This window comes from Balaenoptera acutorostrata, chromosome 6, assembly GCF_949987535.1.
Source record: "Balaenoptera acutorostrata chromosome 6, mBalAcu1.1, whole genome shotgun sequence".
NCBI lineage: Eukaryota > Metazoa > Chordata > Mammalia > Artiodactyla > Balaenopteridae > Balaenoptera > Balaenoptera acutorostrata.
In genome coordinates this window covers 49279468-49306130 of record NC_080069.1, presented here as the reverse complement: position 1 = coordinate 49306130, position 26663 = coordinate 49279468, and the positions used below count along the sequence as shown (strand labels likewise).

The 26663-nt window shown below is 43.8% G+C and overlaps 1 protein-coding gene across 4 annotated transcripts in view; it reads right to left on the bottom strand.

Moving 5' to 3' along the window:
* MOB3B (MOB kinase activator 3B) overlaps positions 1–26663 on the bottom strand; it is a 239842-nt gene that overhangs the window by 4555 nt on the left and 208624 nt on the right. For 3 of the 4 annotated variants that reach the window (XM_057548768.1, XM_057548767.1, XM_007176841.3), the window contains one exon: positions 20601–22045. The exons of the other annotated variant lie outside the window; for it this stretch is intronic. In XM_057548768.1, coding sequence (XP_057404751.1) covers positions 22016–22045 — 30 coding nt within the window. In that variant the 3' untranslated portion in view covers positions 20601–22015. Of the gene's footprint in view, positions 1–20600; positions 22046–26663 lie in introns of those variants that run through there. 4 annotated transcript variants of the gene reach the window in all.

Here is a 26663-nt window from a genome sequence, read left to right as displayed (position 1 = left end):
ATCAATGTGTACTTTTGTGTATCATTTTGAGTATCTGAGCTTTTTTTCCCCAGGTCCAGATCCTTTTTATTTATATTATTTTATTTTTTTTATTAAGGTAAAGCTTTTTTTAGCTTCTAGATAAATAGAAATATTGAAGTAAGGGTATTTTACTAACATGGTGACTCATGTAGTAAAAGAGAAATATCTGTTGATATTAAAACGTTGGGTTTAAAACCAGATCTTTCATTCACAACTTAATAGAAGAGGCAAGGGAAGACTGCATGGAATCTGGCCAGGCTGAAGTTGTTTAATTAGGTTGCTATTTAAAAACTGCCACTTAACCTAAGTCTTAAGGAGGTTGCTAATTAACAGCTATCCAAAGATTCAGGATAACACAGTGGTTGCATTAGGACAGAGGGACAAGAACATTGAGGCTGCTAAGTAAAGAGTGGAAAAACTGATTTACAGTCGGGTCTGGAAGTGTAACACTTCAAAGCTGAACACAGTGCTGTGTCATAACGAGGTCCAAAGGGCCTGGCTTCAGATTGCTAAATTAGATTAGAAGGGAAGAAGAACATTGGCGTTGGGATGTAAATTAAGTAAAATGAGAGACCATGATGTGCTGTCTGGGACCAATGAAGCTCCCTAGGACGTGTAAGACTTGGAAATGAGAGGAACTGTGGGAGAGTGGTACCTTGGTCTTCCGTGAATGAGGCTGGTGTAGAGAATGACAAAAGATGATGGTGGTGGGTAGGGTGGTAGAGAGTGGTATTGTTAAATGGCATAAACCTGGGAGGATAGGTGGTTTTTGAGAGCACAAAAGTCAAGATATTGAAGAGCAAGAATGCCAACCACACTTCAAGGCACTGATATACACTGGGGTACATGAGATATAGGAGAAGGGGTTCTAGAAGGCTGCAGGGAAGAGCCAGATCTCAGTGAGAAGTTGTCCTCATACTGAATCTAGATGTTGTATTTATAATTTAACATTATAAGCATTCTGACACACTTAATTTTAATATCTCTATAACATCCAATTCAGTGAATATTTATTACATTTTTGGGTCATTTACCTTATTGTTGGTTAGGTTGTTTCCAATTTTCCTTATTACACACAGTAAAGTAATGAGCATATTTATGGCTAAAATTTTTTCAGCATTTATAATGATTTCATTTAGATAGTTTCCTAAATGAGGAATTTCTACCTTAAAGCATATGAACATTTCCAGGTGCTTGATACTCACTGTTCCACACTCATCTTGGATTTTCCCAGCCCCAGCCGTGGAACCAACCATCATCTCTAAGAATTCCTGGTTCCTTTCAGGGGACAATAGTATCTACATGCCAAGATGTGGACACTAGATGTGTTCATTGAATCAGAACACCACTGTGGTCAGGTCCTCTCAGTGGACAGAGACAGAAATACAGTGTATGTACAAGTGTATATGTGTATGTAATATACGCATATACATACATACACATATTTACATCTATATTTACTTCTATATCTATCTATAACAAAACCTGGGTTCAAACAGTTACCTTTAATTTCAGAGCAACACCTGTTTACATATTTATAACCCCCTTCTTTGATGGTGAGAAACCTGGCTTCCATTATACTTAATGGAGTATATTTACTTGTTTGATTAACTTCCCCCTCCTCCCCGTGGTAAAGAATCAACCTTCCATTGCTGCTACCTCCCTCCCGCTGCCTAGATGCCCTTCACAACCCACTCAGGCTCTGACACCCTCTGCCAGGCTGCTCTCCCAGATAGATGGCTTCCTCACCCCACTGGCCTCTGCCACCTCATGGTAGGCAGCCCTCCTACACAGATGCCCACCTCATTTCACCTGGGCTCCAATACACCATGCCAGGCTACCCCTCTCCCACCTCACTCCTGCATGGATTCCCTCCTGATCCTGATTCAGTTCCAATATTCCAAACCGAGCATCCCTCCTCCTACTCAGATGCCCTTCTCATCCTGCCTGAGCTCTGACACCACATTCTGGGCCACATGGCTCCCTCCACCCCACTTTGGCACATATCCTACTGTGAGTGACCCTACTTAAGGCTTTGGGGTAGGAATTTTCAGGAAGATGAAGGGGGAAGTGACAATGTAGCTACTTTCAAATTTAGTTGACTCAGAAACATTCAGAACTTCTGAACACTGTCATCTTTTTCTTTCTTCTCAATGGTCACCCTTGCCCCAAATCCTGCTCTAATTCCTTTCTTATATAAGAGATAAGATATAATCTTATATCTTCTCATTCAACTTGAAGTGACGATCCATCTTCACATCTTCTAAAGGGAAATTTACACAGTAAAAAGATTAAAGACACCAGAATAGGGTTTCCCTGGTGGTGCAGTGGTTGAGAACCCACCTGCCAATGCAGGGAACAAGGGTTTGAGCCCTTGTCCAGGAAGATCCCACATGCCGCAGAGTAACTAAGCTGATGAGCCACAACTACTGAAGCCCGTGAGCCACAACTATGGAAGCCATGTGCCTAGAGCCCGTGCTCCGCAACAAGAGAAACCACCGCAGTGAGAAGTGCGCACACCACAACGAAGACCCAACACAGCCAAAAATAAATAAATAAATAAATAAAGACACCAGAATGAATGAAAACTTGGAGGCCTCTAAACATACACTGAAGTTAAATGATTTGCCCTCCACAAAAGTGAGAATGTGAAGTTCACTTTCAAATGCAACGGGAATTTGAGCAGTGACCAAGCCTGACTCAATGAACAAGTTACCATGATATTTACACTTACTTTATGTGAACTTTAGCGCATCTTATCCCAGAAAGGATTTTAGGAAGTTTATAAGAGGTACAGAAAATAATGGCATAACATAAAAATAATAAAATATGGGGTGGCGGAGATTGAAAAGCAAGTTCAGGGACTCAGTTAAGCAGGAATCAGCTTTAAAAGGCAACTTTAAAATGTAAAGTCCTATGACCATGTTCAAGGTTGGCATAGAATTGGGTCTATCCTTCATAGAAAGAGATAATACAAAAAAGAGAATCTTGTCAATTATACGACCCATGGTGTTGAGAGAAATAAGAAACTATTTCTCAGAGGGTGGACCCCTATTCTTGGTGTTGGAATCAGACAGGCTCATTTTCTGTGTGATCTGGCCCCTGCTTACCTCTCCGGCTGTGTCTGTGCCACCCACCACCTCCCTCCCGGGGCCCCAGGCACCCTAGTGTTCCTTCAGTGCTTCAAAGAACCTGTTCCTGCCCGAGGGTCTTTCTCCATCTGGCCCTTTTGCTTGGAGGGCTCTTTTCTTTCTATTTGCTTGGCTGGCTCCAGATAAGCCTTTGTCGGTTGATTCGTTTGAAAATATTTTCTCCCATTCTGAGGGTTGTCTTTTTGTCTTGTTTATAGTTTCCTTTGCTGTTCAAAAGCTTTTAAGTTTCATTAGGTCCCATTTGCTTATTTTTGTTTTTATTTCCATTACTCAAGGAGGTGGGCCAAAAAAGATCTTGCTGTGATTTATGTCAAAGAGTGTTCTTCCTATATTTTCCTCTAAGAGTTTTGTAGTGTCTGGTCTAACATTAAGGTCTTTAATCCATTTTGAGTTTATTTTTGTGTATGCTGTTAGGGAGTGTTCTAATTTCATTCTTTTACATGTAGCTGTCCAGTTTTCTCAGCACCATTTATTGAAGAGATTGCCTTTTCTCCATTGTATATCCTTGCCTCCTTTATCAAAGATAAGGTGACCATATGTACGTGGGTTTATTTCTGGGGTTTCTATCCTGTTCCATTGACCTAATTTCTGTTTTTGTGCCAGTAACATACGGTCTTGATTACTGTAGCTTTGTAGTATAGTCTGAAGTCAGGGAACCTGATTCCTCCAGCTCCATTTTTCTTTCTCAAGATTGTTTTGGCTATTCGGGGTCTTTTGTGTCTCCATACAACGACATTTATGATAAAAACTCTCCAGAAAGTGGGCATAGAGCTGTTAACCTTATGGGAATTCCTCTTTATGTTATTTGTCATTTTTCCCTTGTTGCTTTTAATAATTTTTCTTTGTCTTTAATTTTTGCCAGTTTGATTACTATGTGTCTTGGTGTGTTTCTCCTTGGGTTTATCCTGTTTGAGACTTTCTGTGCTTCCTGGACTTGGGTGGCTATTTCCTTTCTCATGTTAGGAAAGTTTTTGACTATAATCTCTTCAGATATTTTCTCAGGTCCTTTCTCTCTCTCTTCTCCTTCTGGGACCCCTATAATGCAAATGTTGGTGCATTTAATTCTGTCCCAGAGGTCTCTTAGGCTGTCTTCATTTCTTTTCATTCTTTTTTCTTTATTCTGTTCCATGGCAGTGAATTCCACCATTCTGTCTTCCAGGTCACTTATCCGTTCTTCTGCCTCAGTTATTCTGCTATTGATTCCTTCTAGTGTATTTTTCATTTCAGTTATTGTATTGTTCATCTCTCTGTGTTTGTTCTGTAATTCTTCTAGGTCTTTGTTAAACATTTCTTGCATCTTTTCAATCTTTGCCTCCATTCTTCTTCCGAGGTCCTGGATCATCTTCACTATCATTATTCTGAATTCTTTTTCTGGAAGGTTGCCTATCTCCACTTCATTTAGTTTTTTTTCTGGGGTTTTATATTGTCCCTTCATCTGGTACATAGTCCTCTGCCTTTTCATTCTGTCTATCTTTCTGTGAGTGTGGTTTTCATTCCACAGACTGCAGGATTGTAGTTCTTCTTGCTTCTGCTGTCTGCCCTCTGGTGGATGAGGCTATCTAAGAAGCTTGTGCAAGCTTCCTGATGGGAGGGACTGGTGGTGGGTAGAGCTGGGTGTTGCTCTGGTGGGCAGAGCTCAGTAAAACTTTAATCCACTTGTCTGCTGATGGGTGGGGCTGAGTTCCCTCCCTGTGGGTTGTTTGGCCTGAGGCGACTCAGCACTGGAGGCTAAAGGCTCCTTGGTGGGGCTAATGGTGGACTCCAGGAGGGCTCATGCCAAGGAGTACTTCCCAGAACTTCTGCTGCCAGTGTCCTTGTCCCCATGGCAAGCCACAGACACCCCCTGCCTCTGTAGGAGACCCTCCAACACTAGCTGGTAGGTCTGGTTCAGTCTCCTATGGGGTCACTGCTCCTTCCCCCTGGGTCCTGATGTGCACACTACTCTGTGTGTGCCCTCCAAGAGTGGAGTCTCTGTTTCCCCCAGTCCTGTCAAAGTCCTGCAATCAAATCCTGCTCGCCTTCAAAGTCTGATTCTCTGGGGATTCCTCCTCCTGTTGCTGGACCCCAGTTTGGGAAGCCTGACGTGGGGCTCAGAACCTTCACTCCAGTGGGTGGACTTCTGTGGTACAATTGTTCTCCAGTTTGTGAGTCACTCATCCAGCAGTTATGGGATTTGATTTTATTGTGATTGTGCCCCTCCTACTGTCTCATTGTGGCTTCACTGTATGGAAGGACAACCTTCTCCTTTGTGGCTTCTCCTTTGTCTTTGGATGTGGGGTATCTTTTTTGGTGAGTTCCAGTGTCTTCCTGTCATGATTGTTCAGCAGTTAGTTGTGATTCCGGTTCTCTCACAAGAGGGAGTGAGCACACGTGCTTCTACTCCACCATCTTGAACCAAATCCAGGTTCTCCTGTTCTTATATAGTGCCTTGAGCTTGAGCTTACCCTTGGAGGATTCATCCTGATCATAAGGAGTTATTTGCATGCAAATAATGTTTCCTGATAGTCTCCCCTTGCTAGAATATAAGCTCTGTGAGACTCAGTGTATCTTATTTACTGATGTATCCCCAGACCCTTGCACATAGTAGGTGCTAAAATAAATGCTGAAAAAAAAACTTCTGTGAGGCTCATTAATGAATTTCATAGGACTGTTTCTTATAACAACCCATTTTATAAGCTGAAGGCCTGAGTGATTTGGAGACTAAGTTGGGGATATTGGCAAAAGGCCATCCTAACAAAAACTCATGGAGAACATGCTACAGGCCCGGTAGGATTGTGCTGCCCTGTCCTTTGTCCAATGGAACAAAGAGAGCCTGGAAATGGACCCTGGTGCATGGCTCTTATAGACCTGCCCACTCTGCTTCCTAGGGTTGTCCTTCCGTACAGAGAGGGCATCAGGCAGGAGAGGTGAGGCAACATAAAACCGCAGGTGTACAGCTTATTGTTTACATGGACAGCATCCTGCACAATAGGTCTGCAGAACCCAAGACATCCTGAGAACATCAACTTTTTAATACATAAGTGAAATTCTTTCCCTTAAGGTCTGATCCTCTATCTGTTACACAGACTCCTCCCAAACTCCTCCCTGACACTTTTGCTCTGCACCGAATTACTGTTTACTTTGTATGCATGTGCCTTTCCACATGATAATAACATTTTAATGGAAGGAGGTCCCATTGTCAGGGCAACCAAGGGGAGCACTTGCTCAGTTCAGGCTCTACTCTTACTTAGATTCCTGCCTGCTCTTGGCTCACCTCACTTGTGTGGTTGCAAGGAGGTCAATATTCTGCAGTCTCCTGTTCTTTTCTTCTGTGTCCTGCTGACAAACACTCATGCCTCTGAATTAATTTACTTTATAAACTCCTACTAACATTAATGCATTCCCTTCCTCCAGATGAATACTGCAGAATAGTGTGCCAGCTGCCTCCAGGAAAGCCTGGTCAACACTTACCTTGTCCTGGTTCCATTCCAGGAGCTCAGAATGAGCATCTAGCTACTCACAAGCTGCCATATCCTTTCTCTGGTACCATGAAAAGGCCAGTACCAGGAGAAATATATAGTGGTTAAGAGTCCTGGCATTGAGTCTGGTGATCTGGGTTCACATCTCTGCTCCTTCACTAACTATCAGTTTGACCTTGAGCAAAATATTTCATCTCTTTGAGACTCAGTTTTTTCATCAGTAAAGTGGGGGAAATTCTGGCACTCACTTCCTGGAGTTGTTATAATCACTGAATGAGACATGGCATGTAAACCACTTGGCACAGAGACTGGCACACAGTAAACAAAGCTTAGTTGTAAAGTCTAATGTCTTATTAGAAGTTTGTAAAGTAAGGTGTGCCTTGAGTGAAGTCTCATAAAGAGGCCACGGAAAGGGAATACAAAATACTACATAATATAATACAGTGTAAAACTTCCTTAAAATCTTTATCCAAATTTCTCCCCAACACTCCTTTAGTGTCTCCTAAAATAACTCTCTTCTTTGTCATCCCACAAGCTCCATCCAATCAACCTTCCTCCACTCTTTAATTTATTTCCCTTTCCATCTTCCCTCCCTCCCCTCAATTCATATCTATTTATTTTTTTTTGTAAGCAGTACCATGCCATTTCTTATTTAAATTAGTTTATCCCTCCCCACTCTGAGGTTATTTTAAAAATAAACCTTTTTGTCCTAGTTCTTTCATGATTTTTTTTTCACACTTAAACCTGTGGTCTAAAGCATAGATTGGTAAATATTCTGTAAAGATAAAACTGTAAATATGTAGGTGCTTCTACTAAACCTGTACCAGAGGTGCTATTTAGTGCAATAAGGCAAGAAAACAAAATAGAAAATGTAAGGATTGGAAAGGAAGAAACAAAACTGTCATTATTCACAGATGGCATGATGGTTTACTCAGAAAATTTAAGAGTCTACTAAGTATTAGAACTAATAGGAAAATTTGGCCCAGGCCTTAAGGGGCTGGCAGTTTCACTCCTGTCTCTTGGAATGTTAGCTTTGAAGGCCTGAGCTGCCACGTAAGGGGTACCTTACTGGAGACCACCCATGGTGAGGACCTGAGACTACATGGAGAAGGAGAGGGGCCCAGCTGAGCCCAGTCTTCTGGCCATCCCTGCAAAGCATCAGGCACCTGAGTGACACCATCTTGGCTCCACCCATCAGCCCAGCCACCAGCTGAACCTCATCAAGAGACTGCCATCGCGTGGAGCAGAATTGCCCAGCTGAGCCCTGCCTGAATCCATGACCCACAAAATCATGAGACAGGATAAGAGAGGTGTTGCTTTTAAATCACTTAAGTGTTGGTGTATTTAGTTATTCAGCAATAAATAAAATTGGAACCTTAAATTCAAACAGATCGGGGCTTCCCTGGTGGCGCAGTGGTTGAGAATCTGCCTGCCAATGCAGGGGACACGGGTTCGAGCCCCGGTCCGGGAAGATCCCACATGCCGCGGAGCGGCTAGGCCCATGAGCCACAATTACTGAGCCTGCGCGTCTGGAGCCTGTGCTCCGCAACAAGAGAGGCCGCGACAGTGAGAGGCCCGCGCACCGCGATGAAGAGTGGCCCCCGCTCGCTGCAACTGGAGAAAGCCCTCGCACAGAAACGAAGACCCAATACAGCCAAAAATAAATTAAAAAAAAAAATTCAAATAGATCACTTTCTGAGCACAACCTTTTCTCCTGGCCATGCTCTAATTCAAATGCTCCTGCCCTCCTTGTTCTTCCACCCGATGGGACTCTCTCATTTCCTGCCCTCTCTGCTTCCTCCGTATCTGGCAGCCCTCTACTCTCTCAACTTCTTCAATATCCAGCTTAGATCCTATGAGTTTTATTCTGATTAAGGATTCAGTTCCAGGGATGGAGCAAATAATTGTTCCTCTGGAAACATTTAGAGAGAAACCCAGACCCAGACTCTGGCTAGCACGCAAACTATCCTTTTTTTAAAAATAAACTTATTTATTTATTTATTTTTGACTGCATTGGGTCTTTGTTGCTGCACGCGGGCTTTCTCTAGTTGCGGTGAGCGGGGGCTACTTTTCTTTGTGGTGCGCGGGCTTCTCATTGTGGTGGCTTCTCTTGTTGCGGAGCACAGGCTCTAGGTGCACAGGCTTCAGTAGTTGTGGCACGTGGGCTCAGTAGTTGTGGCTCGTGGGCTCTAGAGCGCAGGCTCAGTAGTTGTGGTGCACGGGCTTAGTTGCTCTGTGGCATGTGGGATCTTCCCGGACCAGGGCTCGAACCTGTGTCCCCTGCATTGGCAGGTGGATTCTTAACCACTGAGCCACCAGGGAAGCCCCCAAACTATCTTTTTTTTTTTTTTTTTTTTTTTTTTTTTTTTAAATACACTTTATAGCTACTTTATTTTATTTATTTATTTATTTATTTATTTATTTTTGGCTGTCTTGGGTCTTCGGTTCGTGCGAGGGCTTTCTCTGGCTACGGCAAGTGGGGGCCACTCTTCATCGCGGTGCGGGGACCGCTCTTCATCGCGGTGCGCGGGCCTTTCACCATCGCGGCCCCTCCCGTTGCGGGGCACAGGCTCCAGACGCGCAGGCTCAGTAGCCGTGGCTCACGGGCCCAGCCGCTCCGCGGCATGTGGGATCTTCCCAGACCAGGGCTCGAACCCGTGTCCCCTGCATTAGCAGGCAGATTCTCAACCACTGCGCCACCAGGGAAGCCCCCCAAACTATCTTTATTGCTGCCTGTCTCCTACCTGAGATCACCTAGGGGTGTGGCTGGAGCGTGGGGAGGCTCCTTAGCCAAAGAGGAGGCTTGATTCTAGTTCTTGGTCCTCTAGGCAGGCGTGGGCTAGTGGCAGGGAAGGGAGGGTGAGGAAATCTTGGTAATCTTGAGGGCCTCAGGGAAAGGGGGCCATTTCTCACCTCTAGGGGCGGCCACAGCAGTTCTGTCCTTCAGGTCACGTGGAGGCAGTGGTAGCAGGTAGGGCGGGCTGTGTGCTTGTCCCCAGGCTGTCCTGGAAAGCAGGCTCCCCGTACCCCTTCTTACAGACGGTCAGGCTGGCAGGATCACAGGCAGAGTGGCCAGGCATTGAAAGGTTGTGCTACCCAAGCAATCAAGTGCCTCTAGGCATTCAGGTCTCGCCAGGAAAACCTGCCACCATCAGCACCAAACAGACTCACAAAAACAGCATGTGGCTATTTAAAACACCTGCGTTACAACCCCAGCGCATCAGCCAGCGGGCCGCTGCAGGTGTAGACGCTTTCACTACGCTAGGGAAACCTGAAGGATGGGCTTTTATTCTGAGATCTACCCTTTCTCCTCTTTTGGCGTTGAAATGTCCTTTCTTCTATGAAATAAGGGTGAGGAGAGATGGTGAGGAGAGCATCCCTAAATCACTCTGTTGTTGCATTTTAAACTTCCTAGGCCACGAAATCCAAAAAACGGAGGATGAGTGCAAGGGCTGTTGGTCATTCTTTCTACCCTGTGAGAAGCCTGCCTCAGGGCCTCGCTAAAGAGTCTGGTTCCTGCTGGTGGCGGTGGGCTGCCAGGGAAGAGCACTGAGGGGTGGGGGGAAGGGGCACAGGTCTGGGATTTAGAAAGAGCAGGCTGGCTTCAGTTTGTGAAGAGTGGGAGGGGAGAGGGGATTTGGAGGCAAGGAGAGTGTCTCCTGGCTTTTGTAGAGTTTGGGGCACGAGGAAGGGGAGCCTAAGGACAGGCAGAGGCCGTGCCAGCGGAGGAAGAGGGGCCTCTGTGTCTCTGAGGCTAATTTTCTTTTTCTTAAATTAATTGATTAATTAATTAATTAATTTAGGCTGCGCTGCGCGGCATGCAAGATCTTAGTTCCCTGACCAGCGATCAAACCCGCGCCCCCTGCAGTGGGAGCACGGATTCTCAACTGCTGGACAGCCAGGGAAGTCCTTAATTTTCTAATAAGAGTTTGGTCAAATCTTTCCCCTAAGTTGCTGAATCTTATCTGCTATTTTGTCTTTCCATAATCTCATTGAAATAAATCTCCCCTTCAGGACAATCTAAGAGTGGTAGAGAAAAGGGCACAGTTGGTTTTCCAATTTTTCTGAATAAAAACTTTCCTTTTCTTCTAGCCAGACTACATAGTCCGTTTTGGCAAGCTTTCCATTGGAAATAGCTACTTTCTCCACTCTGTATTCACGGATTGGCTGTATTTGAAATCTAGTAGTTATCAGATGTCTCCTTCGTGTCCATAGATCTCCCCCAGCTGGCCTTAAGGCAAATCACATCTTAGTAGTTATCAGACACGATTGGTACAAGGATGGATGCTGAAGGATTGCACATAAATGGGGAAAATTATTTCTTCTCTAAGGGCTTCTGAACCCAGGGATAGGAAAAAGCAAAGACAGATGAGGGCACCCAACCCAAAGCAAAGGAGCTGAGGCTTCCATTCTCCCGCCCCAGTGAAATCTGCAAGATGACTGCATCTGTGAGTCGGTTACTATGTTGACGGAGGGCCCTTGAGAGCGTTCAGCACTAGCAGGGAGGGGCTCGCCTGATGACTTGGGCTCAATTTCCCTATTTTCCAGTCTTGCCTGTTCCTTGGTATGTACTAGTCATCCCTGCAAGACTAAGTCTGATCAGAAAGGAAACTGTTTGGGGGACAATTGGAAGGTGTGAACCCCTCTGAATCAGAGGGGCGACTGTACCCCTGGCTGCTCTTCTGAAGCTGGCAGAGACTGGAAGCCAGGTTTTCTCCCCCAGGCAGCAGCTGGCTGAGCATCGTCAGCCGCGTGGGCATTAAGCCCACTTGTTTCCTCCCTTTGACCCGTCAGTTTGACGATCTTAACTTTCAGGGGCATTTCCATCAGATTCACCCTTTCTGTTCTGTGCTGGAGGCATTCCTCTCACCTGTGTAACTTCCTCATTGCTGCTTCCCCAGATTCCTTTGGGCTTTTCAGGGGCGACTAATTTTTTGACCCTCATGGTGAAAGAAACTTTGTCACCAGGGTAGCAAGTGAACAAGGTAAAAGGAGGAATAACTTTTTAATAGCTGAAGTGTGTGTGTTGGAGCGATCTAACCTAGTGATGAAGAGCAGGGGGTCTGGAGACAGACTGCCTGGGTTCAGATCCCAGCTCCACCACTAACCAGCTGCATGACCTTGAAAAAGATTCTTGCTCCTCAACCTCAGTTTCCTCATCTGTAAAATGGGAATAATAACAATAGTATCTACCCCAAGGACTGGAGTGAGGATTAATTCAGATAATCAGAGTAAAATGCTTGGCACGACGCCTAGCACTGGATGAGAGCAAGGCCTGTCCCTGGGTGAGCTCATCCCAGCCCCCCAGCCACTGCACTCGGTCACCACATCTGCAACGGATTAAGGATGGTTGCTGTCACCAATATTTCCCTCAGGGAACAGTTGTGAGAAGGGGATGGGAGGAGATAGGTCAAGTACCAAACACAGTGCTTGGCACAAAGTAGATTCTCAGTAAATTAATGCCTAGCCCTTCTTCCCCCAAAAATGTCCTCCTAACTCCCTTGAAAGCACTCAGCACACCCATGTGTTCTGTTTCTAGTCCTTTCCCACACGGTAACAGGAATCTATGAGCACCAGAGAATGTTCATGTAAAAATTCCCTCATTTATTTTCTCTTCTTCTTGGCAGTGGGTGAGGGGCTTGGGTACCTTCCTTTCATGTTTCTCTATTTGAGTCGCACAGAAGTCCTTTTTCAGTCACTTAGGAGAGAGAACGCAAATTTCAATGCAATGCCATGAACCCAAGGGCAGCACAATCTTTGTTTCTGAATGCTGACATGGCAATAACTTACAGCTTACAGCTCTTAGGAACTTTCTAGACTTGCAATTGTTTATTTCTTTTATTCCAAATCCATATGCTCACAGGGTTTTACTGAATTCAATGTCTAGATAATGCCCTGTTAGTACTTAATACCAAAGCTACACCTGGTGTGATCTGCACAACCGCAGGAAGCCCATGTTAAGGTTGGAAATGTGTTAAAAATTCTTCCTGGGAGTGTGAAATGGGGCTCACCTTTTGAATGAATTTTCTTTAACTTGGTTCAATAGTTGCTGAATCTAATGATTTACTATTAAAAAAATACTCCCACTACTCACTCCTCTTTTGACAAATGCTGCCTCTATGTTTGGAGATTGAATCGTTTCACAGATAATATCCACGGAGCCCTAGGAACGGGAAGGTAAAAGTCATTCATCTCATTGCAGCATACTAATTTCATCCAGCCTTAAAACATAGGCCAGCATTATGTCCTGACATATTAAAGATCTCCCAGTAGAACCAGGAACTTGTAAACATTTATGTTCTGCACGACTCCTGGTGACCTCAAAGGAAGCTGCATAAGTCAGGTGGATGGAATAGAGGCTGCTTTTCAAATTCAGTGTGTTTCCTATTCATTTCTAAATTAGCCCATGGAATACATGCATAAATAAATCCCTCAGCCGCTCGTTGCTCTAGCCTCTCGGCTGTATATTTCTAATAGTTCATGTAACCACATATTTTACATTATGGCTGAAGAACTAATGCATAAATTTTTTCAGAGAGAAGAAAAATCAGCAAAAATTAACTGTGATAGTTTCTCAAATTTCTTATTGTCAAAGCTAATCTTCTGCTTTGGGTGTTTCTGTTTATTAATTCTTTTTATAAATTTATTTATTTTTGGCTGTGTTGGGTCTTTGTTGCTGCGCGCAGGCTTTCTCTAGTTGCGGAGAGCGGGGGCTACTCTTCGTTGCGGTGTGCGGGCTTCTCATCGCGGTGGCTTCTCTTGTTGCAGAGCACGGGCTCTAGGCGCACGGGCTTCAGTAGTTGTGGCACATGGGCCCAGTTGCCCTGTGGCACGTGGGATCTTCCCGGACCAGGGCTTGAACCGGCATCCCCTGCAATGGCAGGCGGATTCCCAACCACTGCGCCACCAGGGAAGTCCTGTTTTTTAATTCTTAAAAGTCTTTTTGTTTTCCTCTAAGGAGGAGTGAAATGCATGCTTTTATTCTTCCCATTTCACAGCAGGGAGCAAGACCTAGAAGTTTCTTAGGTACCATTTCAATTGATCATAGGAACACCCTGCTCCCAACCTGGGTGATTCCTCCTGGACTTGTGTCCCCTGCCCACTCAGGGACCTCACTGTGGCCTCTGGTCTTGGCTTCACACCACTCAACACTCTGTGGACCAGTTACTCTGACCTTCTTGGTGTCCCCATTAGATCTGTTGTCCCACCTAATCTCTGACTAAGGGTCCACTCTGTATTTGTGAATGAGCATCTTGTGAATAGAAATGCTTTCTGACCACAGCTGGACTGGTCACAGAAGCACTGCTGCAATCACGTTAACAAATGGCCAGGAAAGAAACTGAAGGCTGAACTGCTACATGACATGGCCCCGGTATCTCCAGAGAGGAAGACAATGTGAGAAGAGCCTGATGCCTCATGGCGGTGGGGTGGGGTGGGGGGGGGTGATTCCTTTAGTGCAGAGTGTGGGCTCTGGAGCACCCCCGTGTGACATCACTTTCTTGCTTGTGACCTCAGGCAAATTACTTAGGTAACTCTGACTTTAAAATGGGGATAAACATAGATAACCCACCTCATGGAGTCACCATGACCATTAAATGAGATTATCCAAGTCAAACGCTTAGCGTGTGCTAAGAGTATGCACTCAAATGTATACTTCTGGTGTTAGTAGCATCTAATATTATCATTATTATACATTGCTGTTAATTAATCTCTCTCTGATAGCAGATCTTAATTAGGCACGTGTCTGCCATGTGAATTCATTCATTCATTCATTCATTCATCAAAGGTCTATTGAGCATCTACTATGTGCCAGACACTCTCTTCTAGGTGCTAGGTATACATCAATCAACAAAATAGAGATCCCTGATGACATGGAATTTATATTCTAGTTGGGGGAGACAGACAATACACAATACACCTAGTAAATAAATTACACAACATAGATGCTATGGGAGAAAGAAAATTTGACCAGAGAAAGGGGGACTGTGGGTCTTGGTGGGCAGGTGTGACCAGCAGAGGCCCCAGTGAGAAGGTGACATTCAAACAAAGACTTGAGGGGAGAAGGAATTAGACATGAGGGTATTTGGGGGCGGAACATGCAGGCAGGGGAACAGCCAGCGCAGAGGCCGTAAGTGTGAATGTGACCAGCACGTGTGACGCCAGCAAGGAGTGGAGGGAGAGAGGGGAACTGAGGCTTTTAATCTGAGGTTTGGAGCAAAGAAGGGACTATATTCTCATCCACAGACCGGGCAGGGGTGGGCGGCCCAGCTCCTCATGTCCCGCCAATGTTAACTTCTCCCACCAAACTTCATCCTGTCTAAAAGACCTCAGCATCTCTGCCCTAAGTGAAATAATTAGCCTTTAGATAAATAAACAAGTCACCATGTACGATTTTTCTAAATGCTGCTGCCTCTTACGGATGGATGTCAGCATGTAGTTTTTAGCAATACTAAATACATCATTGTAGAGACATTATATGCACAGTTATGGAGAAACAGTTATCCAAAATATTGTTTCTGGGTTAATAAACATAGGATTCTGTTGATACCTTTGTGCCTCTATGTTCTATATATTTCTTGAAAATGCTTACACTCTTATCCTTTGCTGATTTGGTTATAGGTGAGGTCACATCTCAGTTATATGATACGATTTCCTCTGGAGCAGTTATTCAACTTAATCTAGTATGCAGTAATATTTATAAGCTCAATCAAAGTTTAATTAGCTTGAATTGGATGTCCTCATTGGGGTTTTAATTTATTAAGTACTGGAAATTTTTGTTTGTTTTTTTGTCTTCATGAAAACTCAGTTAGATGATGAATGCTGCATTAAAACAAGAAGTTTCCGTTAAAATAACGTGTTCTGTTAAAATCTACTTCACAATGAAATAGAAAAATCAGATAAAATATGTAATTGTTATAAATGACACTACGATTGCTTCCCAATGACAGTTCTTTATCATTTTGGTCAATGTAGCAATGAAGTCTGCTTGGAAGCAAAGTTGAAATTTAAGAATTTAGGATATTGAAAGATTGCATAGATTTAATGATCGGCTTAGCTTCCATGGGAAGCAAGCTTCTTATGGGAGTATCAATTTTTGCTGTTGTTGGGTGGAAGGATTGAAGGCATCTGGTTTGAATTTATTGTCTTCTAAGACAGTTTTCCATTAATTATCATTAATACAATGTAGGTTACTAGGGAGAATATAATAATACAGCAGGTATTCAATGTGTATGGGGATACATTTGAAAATTAAAATAGTGGTTTCCTCAGGGGACTCTCTAGACATGGTAAAGCAGGGGCTGTGACCTGAAATGCGTTAGGGGAGTGGCAAGAAACATACATGAGTGAAGCATCCCAGTGTAAGAGGACAGTGGTAACTGACAACCAGCCATATGTCTGTGCGGCAACAGGGAGTGGTGAGGACAGTGGTACATTAGAGAGACGACTCCATCAAAATGGGTCAGCCACTTCTCAGCCAATTCCTGGAAACAACAGCCTTGTGTGGCCAGATCTTCTGATTTTGTAAGAGAAGCCAGAAATTCTGATTTTCATGTGTCAAATTTTCCAATTTTTAAATGTCAGTAGCTAGTTAAACAACAACAACTACAATCTACGTAGGTCCAACAAAACATGCCTGCAGGACAAATTCAGTCCATAGCCCGCCTCTTTGTCACTTCTTGGTATACATTTCAGACAGTGGAACTGAGAAACAGAGAAACCCTTATATGTGTGATTGAGTTCTAGAAGTCTCGTTCCTCACTGCCCTGTGTCTAGAAATCACCTCGTCACAAACAGCTTTTGTCAGACATAGTATTCTATTGTTGCTATTAGGAACAGGGGCTACTTTTGGAGTCATTTACAATTATTACATAGTGACTGTAAATGTACTAATATCAATAATATATAAGTATATAGAATTTACATATTTCTGCTTTTCCAAATATGTTAATATTTTAATCTTACATCAGTGTCCAAAAATAAGTATAAGCTACATAGGAACAAATCTAGGACCCCAGTTGCAGTTCAGAAATCTGAGGCACAGAACAATTAAATATACTACCCAAGGTCATACAAATAAGGTAGTGGCAAACCTGAGATTAAACCTCAGGTTTGTTTACTCTGGTTGATGAGCTTTTTCTATAATCTAGACTTATTACCTTTATATGCCAGGTTGTTACCAAACTTAATACTGAACCCTACTGCAAGAAAAAAGATGTACAACGTTAATCTGTTGAGAAGCTACACAATATGCGTGACACCCTCCCGGGAAAATTTGTAATAGAATAAAGGAACTTCTGCTAAAATACAAAGATGTGCATGGGGTCTAAAATAAATTTTGAAGTAGTTTTTTGTAGAGTTAACCTTTCTTTTCATTTATTTGTTGCAGGATGAAGAATATGCTTGTTAAAGAAATAAAACAAACACATAAAAAAGACAAAATAGAAGATGGTTATGTGTCTTTTATTTGTAACATTTGAATTCCTAAGCTCACATAAAACTGATTTCATAAATATCCTTTAGTTTTATCTTGCATTTTAATTTTTCTTAATTGTTAGTCTGTTCTTATAACCAAACCCTTAATTTAATCACAAATGGAACTAAAAATATGCTAAATCTTTTTTCTGATGCAATTAGAAAAGATACTGAAAAACTTTGAAATTAGAACATTAAAAGCTAGTAAAACAGCTTAACTGTCAGATTAGAAATGGACTCTTCCCTCTAAAAGTTACAAAACTCCTTATTTATTCATTGAAAAATGCTTACCCAGAATTAATAACTGCCCAGAGGGAAACAACCTGTTATAAGTTTTTTTGTTGATATATTTTTAAAAGCAGGGGAAAAAAAACCATTAGTTCCAAAACACGCTTTGTTTCACTAACTCTAGGAGAGAATCACCTATTTCATTAAGAACTAAAATGATCAAAGCACAAAGGACAACAGTATTATCCAAGTGACACATCAGACTCCTTTTAGTGATTTTGCCTTTGTACACATTCCTTGGTGGCTGTACTTTTCCTATGATATTTCTTTTTCTCACAGTGTGATACCCATAGGGTGTGGAAGTGGTGTAAGTTTAGAGACCATAGGAAGTGATGTGCTTCCATTAATGACCAGAATGACATAATCACCACAAACAGATAAGAGAAATTCTATCCACGTCCCCTAATGCTTTGCCAATTTAAGAGGGGAGTAAAACAAAATAACTCAGTGTGATCTTACAGGGAATGCTAAAGGTAGGAAGGAAGGAAGCTCAAGAAGATAAAGCAAAATGGCGGAACAGAATATAGATAAGGATTTAGTGTGGGCAAATACAATAGAAAAGAAAATTTATAAGTGTATAAAATCAAGTCAAGAGTTAGCAAAGACACAACATAGTTTGGAGAAAGCATGCAGTAATTTCTTAATGTTCACTGCTAGTTACATCCATAATGCACAGTGACATGGAGAGCTTTGGGAAGGTTTCAGGCTGAAGTATAGAAATGTTAGCAGTGGGGCAACAAGATTTCCAAGAGAATTCCGCCATTGGGAGATGATAAATGGAGGAAGGGTGAAAGACAACTGGTAACAGTCTTCAAATATTTAGTGGACGTGCAAATAAAGCTCTCATTTAGTATGTTTTTACTTATACAGTCTTTGGATCTTAATGTAGGATACTAGAAAAGGTGAGCTGAAATGCAAAGATAATAGTTTAGCTCAAGTTGAATGGAAGGATTTCAGATGGAATCTGGTCTGTGGGTTATACCAGAGGTTGCTGCAGAATTTCTGTGCCTGAAGATCATTGAGAGGAGAATTGGTTTTTCACCTGGAATGTTACTGATGTGGTTTGGGAGGGTAGAAGGAATAGCTTAAGAAATCTCTCGAAGTTGCTTCCATTCATGCTGGCCCTCAGAAATGAGCAAACACCCAGGAAGAGAAAATGAGAAATCTCAGAAGTAGAAACTGACTCCAGATGGGTATTTCTCAATTTTTAAAAATTATCACCCTCCTAAAGAGCCTTTTTAGACATTTTATTCCTAATCATCTCCCTATCCCTACAGAATTTTAATACTACATACATACTTCGTATCTGTATATGTACTATGGTCAGGCCATGACCCAGTGTAATATATAAGATTTCCTCCCCACCCAAATCAATTTTTGCACCCTTGGGCAATCACCATCAATGAAAATGCACGCTCTCTAAAATAAACCATCGGTCTGAATGGGAGGTCACTGAGGATGGGAGAAAAAAAAGTTATATATATTTTAACTCTGGCTTCAGGGACTACACAAATTCTCATTAGTCAGCATACTCATGCTTTACCTGCAGAGGGAAACTTTTTGTGTCCTCTTCTTTCTGTTAAATGGGAAAAGATGAATTCTCTGTCACTGCTATATCATCTAACTGCAATGGCTGTAATCTTTTGGAGATCCTGGACCTCTTTGTGAATATTAGGAAAGGAAAGCACATATGTACAGTCTCACACTCTATAAGATGTATGCATACTGAATTTCAGATCTTTATAATGAATTACGGAACTTAATAGTGAATGGATCAGGCAGATAACACCTCAACCCACTGATCAAGCTTAATATTTATCATAAAAAGAGACAACTAGACATTATATGCTTCCTGATACGATGCAAAAGGAAAGAAACAACATCACTGACATAGTATTCTTGCTAAAAAATGTTTAACCTGAATCTAATAATGAGGAAACAATCAGAAAAAAATGCCAGATTGTGGAACATTCTACAAACAAACCAGCCAGAACTCTTTACTAATGTCAGTGTCGTGAAAGACCCACATACACATGCGCACGCACATACACACACACACACACACCTCACACATACATAAAAGAAGGACTCTAATCCATTAACTAAAGAGAATGACAACTAAGGGTATATGGATGTCACTGTAATCTTTCCTTTTTGAAATTTCCACTTTGACATTTCTCAAAAAAAAAAGAAAATCATGGATACATGTATTACTCAACTAAAAAAAAAATAGTGGGAAAAGAGGGAGAGCAAGCCAGGTTAGGAGGAAGAAGCAAGATGTCAATCTCAGACCCAGAGAGTAGGAGATGCCTGAAGGGCTGCCAGGAGCTCAGATCTCCATTTGCCAGGAGAGGTACTTAGGATGTAGTCAGGCCAAAGAGATAAAAGATCGTCTGTAATGATTTTCTTCAGAATTTGCCAAAGTTCTGCGGGAATAGGAACAGTCTGTAATTAAAACGTAAGAGTGGTTTGCCAGCACTTATCCTAGAAGTGCCGATTAGTGCAGCAAGCAATATAACCAGGAGGAAATTGTTCCAAGAAGTTTAAAAAAAATCTGGATTTTTTTTAATCGAGTGGAAATTGAATATGCATGAACAGTTAACAGAAAATAACCTTCAAAAGACTTCATAACAAAAGTCTTCAGAGTCCAGCATCCTACTTGATCAGGCATTATTGAAATGCAGGAACTTTTTAATGCAAAACTCCTGTTTTTTCCATCGTGCAGAGCTTCAGAGTTCCTCCCAGGGCCTGGGCTTCATGCTGTCATTTCTCTGTCTCACTGCTCAACACTCCCATGTGGCACTAACTGCGTCGTGCATAGGTCGGGAAGACGGGCTCATTTGTCTGATCTCTGGATCCTTAGGACAGTCAGATATCCTTTCAGCCAAAAATGACGCTGAGAAAAATCTTTGCCTATCTTGTCCTCTCAAAGTTACTTAGGAAGCAGAAAAACAAAAAACAAAAAAGGTATGTTTGTTGTTGATCAGAGCACAATAATATGGAGAGAGGTAGCAGCACTTGGATTCCATGAGACAACTTTGACGAGATACAAAGCAAGGGTTGGTTTGCCGGGTTAGGTCAACACAGAATGCCATGGTGCCCAGACAGTTGACCCTTTCTCAGTTTGGACCAAGAAAGACTTCATGCCTTTCTAGGCTCTCGCGGCAGCTCCAAATGGCTTTAACACATTACATGCAATGAAACAAAATCAGAGTTGTTGAGTTATTCTTTAATCAGTATTACATTGAAATGCCCTAATACATTCTTATCTACATCCCTCCACCAACTGCTATTTTGTCGAATTCAAACGCTCCCTGGAAGTACCATCACCCCCTAGTCACAGGCTCTCAGGACCACCACGGTTTTGCGAATGAATCAGAGAAGGCAACGCTGCTTCAGCTAAAAGTCACTTAGCTTTCAAAAGGCAGGATGTAGCACAGAATGATTCTGTCTACTGGGATAGAAACACCGGGAAGGATGGGAGAAGAGAGTTGGCTCCAGCTCCACTGTTACCTTGGCAACTGTGGCACAAGCATCATCTGGGCAGAAATTAACTTTGTGCCATAGTATCATAGGGCAGAGGAAGGGAGAGCGTGGAGGAAGGGGAAGAAAACATCGGCTGGATCTAGAAGCTCAGAGGGCCGGCTGGGAAGATTACGAATCAATGGGCTGGGCATTTCAGCTACAGGCACCAAATTACCCATTGTACTTTTGTTGTTGTTTTTTTTTTTTTTCACTGAAATTTCAGTATTGTGTGAAGACAGCCACCACACCCTTTAATAATGAACAAACACTGCACTAATTTGGCTCAGGGCATCTGCTGATCATTCTTGGTCATTTATAACTTCCTTTTATTTCTCTCTTCGCGGAAACAGGGAAAAAAAAATATCTTGAACGGAAGAGACAAGGAATGGTGTGGTTATAAAAAACACATTCTGTTGAGGGTGAACTGGTAACTAAGTTAGCCTTAGGCTAGAGACCAGTCTCTTCCCTGCAATGAAAGTGTGCAGACCCTATCTGGGGCAAGACAAGCCACCCCATGGAGTGGTCCCTGGTAAAACTGCTTATGGGGGAAATTGCAACTGATGCTGTGGGACGGGCCTCAGACCTCCCAGCCAAGACCACGGCATCAGGGCCAGAGCCTGCAGGGACCGCACAGGAAGGCTTGTTAGAGAAAAACTGGCTGTGTATCCAGAGTTCCAAAATTCACTGGGTACTTAGAAAACACGTTACAGAAAAGGCAGCCGGCTGACGAGACAGGTAAGTGGAAAAGTACAAGTTAAGTATCTCAGTCTCAAAACCTGAATTCCAGTAAAGCTTAGGTGGCAGGTCACAGGCAGAACTGCGACACGCCTGTAAGTGCAGAGGCTTCCTTCCTCCAGGATGGGTGAGGGGCCGTCCTTCTCTCCTGGCCAGGTCCACAGGTCACGGCTAGCAGCACTCAGAGGGTTAAGAGCACACGAAGTGAGCGGGGAACATCTCTCAGGAGTCACCGCTGGTCTCCAGCTTGCCTGCTCCTGGAAGTAGGTGCGCCTTTTCAGCCAGGGAGGTCTCTCTCCTGCCGGCCCGGGACTCCAGGAGGAAACAGCTTTTCCTCTTTCTTCCGTAGGGTAAGATGGGGCGTTAGTGACACATCCTGCTCGTCATCTCTTTCTGGAAAGCAGGGGGAGAAGGATGGTTAGGAGTAACTATAAGCAGAGCAATGACTTGTTGAAGGATTCTGAAAATACCCTGGCAACCTCTGGAGCCTTTAAACAAGAGGTTGCAAGCATGGCCCAGGAATAAGGCTCAGCATACAGATGTGTTCCGCTGGCTACAGGCTTTTTTTTTTTTTTTTAAATCAAAGCACTGTTTAAAAACCTCAGCTAACTTGCCAAAAATCCAGGTTGCTCTGTGTTTTGGAAAAATTGCAAGATCTGGAGCCACTGGGCAGCTGAGTTGAGAATTGCTGTCCTCTTCAGATGGAGAATACACTCTCCAGTTTGCCCCAGTCTCCACCACTCCCAGCTGTCTCCCCATCAGGAGTCGAGTATCACTTACAGATTGATATGATAATTGGATTTAGACGGCTGTTTTTCTTAGAGTAGAGCCCAATTTCTCTTTACCTAAGTTTCAATCAAAGATGAAAAAATGAAGGATAGGTACAAGTCAAGAAAAGTGGGAGGAAGGACATTTCTTAATAGAAATGAAGACTATCCCAACGTGCCTGACAGTCAACCACAACCAGCTGGCCTTTCTATAAATGCTCTTGTGGGCATTTATAGATCCCATATGTGCCATCTGTTCTCCTTCTCTGGGTCTCTGCACAGGCGAGACCCTTGCCCGTGGCCTGCTCCTACCACGCCCTGCTCTCTTTACTTGGCTAATTGCCATTCATTTTCCCAACTCCAGCAAGATGACTCATCTGCCTGGGAGGCCTTCAGGCACTCCCGCCCCTCCCACTGTGGATCAGCCACGCCCTCCACCTGTGCCCACCTGGAGGCCTGCGTGCCAGGAGCCAGTTTGTACACCTGTGTGTGTGTGTGTGTGTGTGCGCGCGCGCGCGCGCATGCACGCACACGGGCGATGGGCATGTGTGTTGGCTCTACTTGTGAGCTCCAAGGTGTCAGGAAGAAGAAACCCTCGCTGAATTCCCCACCGCTGTCACAGTGCCTGGCATGGGGCAGCAACTCCTCTTTCATCCCCAGGAATGTCCTGGATCGCAGGCTGGGGAAGGAGACTTGTGCCTTGTGGCATTTAGGAGGACACGTTTCATATATTTTAGTGAGATGAATGAGCTGCTTCTGAGGTCCACCTGCTGCAGAGCTGACGCCAGCTGCTACCTCTCTTGCACGCTGACCCCCGCTCACCCTCCAGCGCCCCCCCCATCCAACAGGAAACATCTGAGCAAGAGGAGCTTGAGAAGAGGCGTGCCAGCTCCTCAGAGACTCTGTTAGAAAACCACACCAATGTGCTGGTTAAAAAAATAACCAAATGTACAGAACAGAATCTAGGTACTTTTGCACCCTTATAATATTAAGTAAGGCAATTATGTAGAGATACATATATTGAAAAATTAAGTGACCATTTACTTATGCTCAGTACTTGTGCTACAGACCAGGTGCCTGGGAGATCGGGTCAATGTTCTCAAGGAACTACAGTCTATCAGGGAGAAAACGACATAGAATACAATGACATAAATGTTAATATTTAGAGGAGGAGATGACGCGTGGTAGAACCCAATCCACCCATCCCACTCTGCCCTGACTACCACCCTGTGTGACCTCCCTGAGCCTTTGGGTCTTAGCTGAAGTGGCCCCTTTCTAGGGATACCCTTCCGAACCTCCAAGAGAGGGCATCACCTCCTCTTCTGCTCTCTCATAGCACCCTTCTTCACAACCAGGATAGTCTTTCTGTTTCATTCCTGCCTCCTGGATTCATGCCTTGTAAGATCCTGTAAGACCCACAGAGAAAAGGGCTGTGTCTGCGGTCTGTGCTGTGTCCCCAGTGCCTGGTAAGTGATGGTGGATAAAATGTTTGTGTAATCCAGCAATGAATGGGCTCCCAGTGTCCTCATCTGTGAAGCAGACCAGTGAGGCCTACTTGAGGTGAGTGGGAAGGTTAAAAAGTATTCATGGACAGAGTATGCATTCATTCCCTTTCCTGATCTCTGCAGAAGCACAAACATGGCAGCAGCTTTGTGCTGGGAAGGCAGAGCCTTGAGAGGACTTCTCTGATAACGTACCCACGGAGATGGACTCCACAACCTAGAGGAGGAGGAGTCTGACAGGTGAGGGTGGGAGAAGGGGGACGGGAGAAGTGGGGCTGTGGCTGGAGGGACGCACAGTCGAGGTGGAGCCCGCCAGGGATCTGATGCTGCTCTGGCTGGAGCAGAGGGGCCAGGGCAGGATGGGGACGCAGGGGCGGGGAGACAGGTAAGCGCACACCTATTTGAATAAGGACCCAGGCACCTGGTGTGGGGGGATGGAAATAGATGATGACAACCTGAAAAGGAATTTGCTGTTCCTCTGTCAAGCTTCCAAAGGTTCTTGTGTTTTTGGTTAACTTTTTGTGACAGAGATGGGAAAAATTAGGTGGGAATACAAAGTGTGTGTGTGTGTGTGTGTGTGTGTGTGTGCGCGCGCGGGTGTGTGCGGGTGTGTTTGAAAGAGTGAGAGCACGAGAGTGAAGGAGAGATCATGGGATGAAGACAGCTTTGCCTTTATAACTAATTCTCATAATTATTTGCAATGGGTCAGGATTACAGAAAGAAAGGAACTAGCATTTGTTAAGCCCCTACGAGTTGCAGGTGCTTTGGGTGGTTATATTAATATCATTGCCTCTGTAAAACTTTGACAGAAGAGGAATCCAGGCCTCAGAGCAGAAGTGATGTGCTCAAGGTGAACAGGTACGGTGAACGGTAAGCTGCCGAGCTTAAATGGTAACAGTTGCTTCCATCAAACAAAGGTTTGCTGTTGTTTAGTCTCGGTGTCCCTCACGGCTCTCCAGATATCACTTCATGTAACCCTTACCCTGATCCTGTGAAGTAAGCTTTGCCATCCCCATTGGTCTGATGAGGAAACAGGCACAGAGACAGAGAATAACTTATCAAAGTCACACAGAAAGTGGCAGAAGTAGAGATCTAAACTCAGGTCTATCTGGATGCAAAGCCCAGCTCTTTCCACTACACCACATGACCATGGTTTAAAGCCTCTGAGACATTCTTATGAATATGCATTTGAGTGATATTGATTTATATTAATTAACAATTAATTGCAATCGTTCCTGAATTTTCAAAATGCCAAAGAGATAGTTTTTCTTTATCCAGACTGATGCCACTTAGAGTTACAAGTGCAATCGGTAAATACTAAAACAATTATGCCACTAAAAGACTACAGACACTAGAAATATGGAAGACTTTTTTTTTTTTTTTAAGGAAAGCAGAAGAGGGAAAAGTTTGAGAGAGGATATGGGACTTAAGCAAAGCCACTGAGTTAGCCTGTGAAAAGCCAGGACCACTGCTTTCCTCACCACACCGTGCAGCCTCAAATGCAGGAGAAAAACTGTTTACTATGAGGCCTCTTAACATTCTTACAGGGAATGAATGGTTGAAATAGATCTAAAACTTGAGGAAGGACGTCTCAGTTGGATCCGCCCTGCAAAAGCCTACAAGCCTTCACAGCTGTATTCTAGCGATTTCCCACTGGGTGGCGCCAATGGGCTGGCTAAAAACCAACTGGTTCTGAGAAAAAAACCCCAAACCAAAAAAAAAAAAAAAAACCAGACAATATTAGGTTCCATGGCTTTCCTCTTCATCAGAGCCCTCCTGCAGGCATCCAGCAGGGCCAAACACGTTCCTTCCTATCGGGGAGAGTGGCTTAAACGACTCCTATGCAGTTTGCTCTCTAGGGATGAATTTGCCATTGCAGGAGTTATCTGAACCCACCATGTATTAAGTCCACTAAAGAACTCCAACAGGTGCTTAAGAGGTTTCTGCAGAGGTGGTGTGAATTTTCTGAGAAATGTTCCTAAAGGCTGTATTTAGCTTGTACATGAAGACTTTGCAAGCACCCAGATTTTTAAAAATCCATTCTTTTTTTTTTTTTTTTTTAAATGAATATACTTTTTTTTATTGGAGGAGAGAATTCAGATTTCTGTTACTTCTTTTATTTATTTATTTATTTATTTATTTATTTATTTATTTATTTATTTATTTATCTATTTTTGGCTGTGTTGGGTCTTCGGTTCGTGCGAGGGCCTTCTCCAGTTGCGGCAAGTGGGGGCCACTCTTCATCGCGGTGCGGGGACCGCTCTTCATCGCGGTGCGCGGGCCTTTCTCTATCGCGGCCCCTCCCGTCGCGGGGCACAGGCTCCAGACGCGCAGGCTCAGCAATTGTGGCTCACGGGCCCAGCTGCTCCGTGGCATGTGGGATCTTCCCAGACCAGGGCTCGAACCCGTGTCCCCTGCATTAGCAGGCAGATTCTCAACCACTGCGCCACCAGGGAAGCCCCAAATCCATTCTTAAGAAAAGAGTAAAGTCAGGTTTTGGTTGTGCCCAGTTGGTACCATTGCTTTAATGTAAGGCAGAACTTGATTCTGCAAAGTCCCTGATTCCCGACTCTCAGCAGAACAAAGTCCACACTCTGCAGCCTGGCAAACAAAGCTGTTCTTAACTGGATCCACCCACCCTGCTCACCTCCTGTTGAAGCCCAGCCCACTCACCACACCCATCAGGCAAACTAGACTCCTCCCTGTTCTCCAACAGCCCTGGTCTGTAACGTTTCTAGTAGC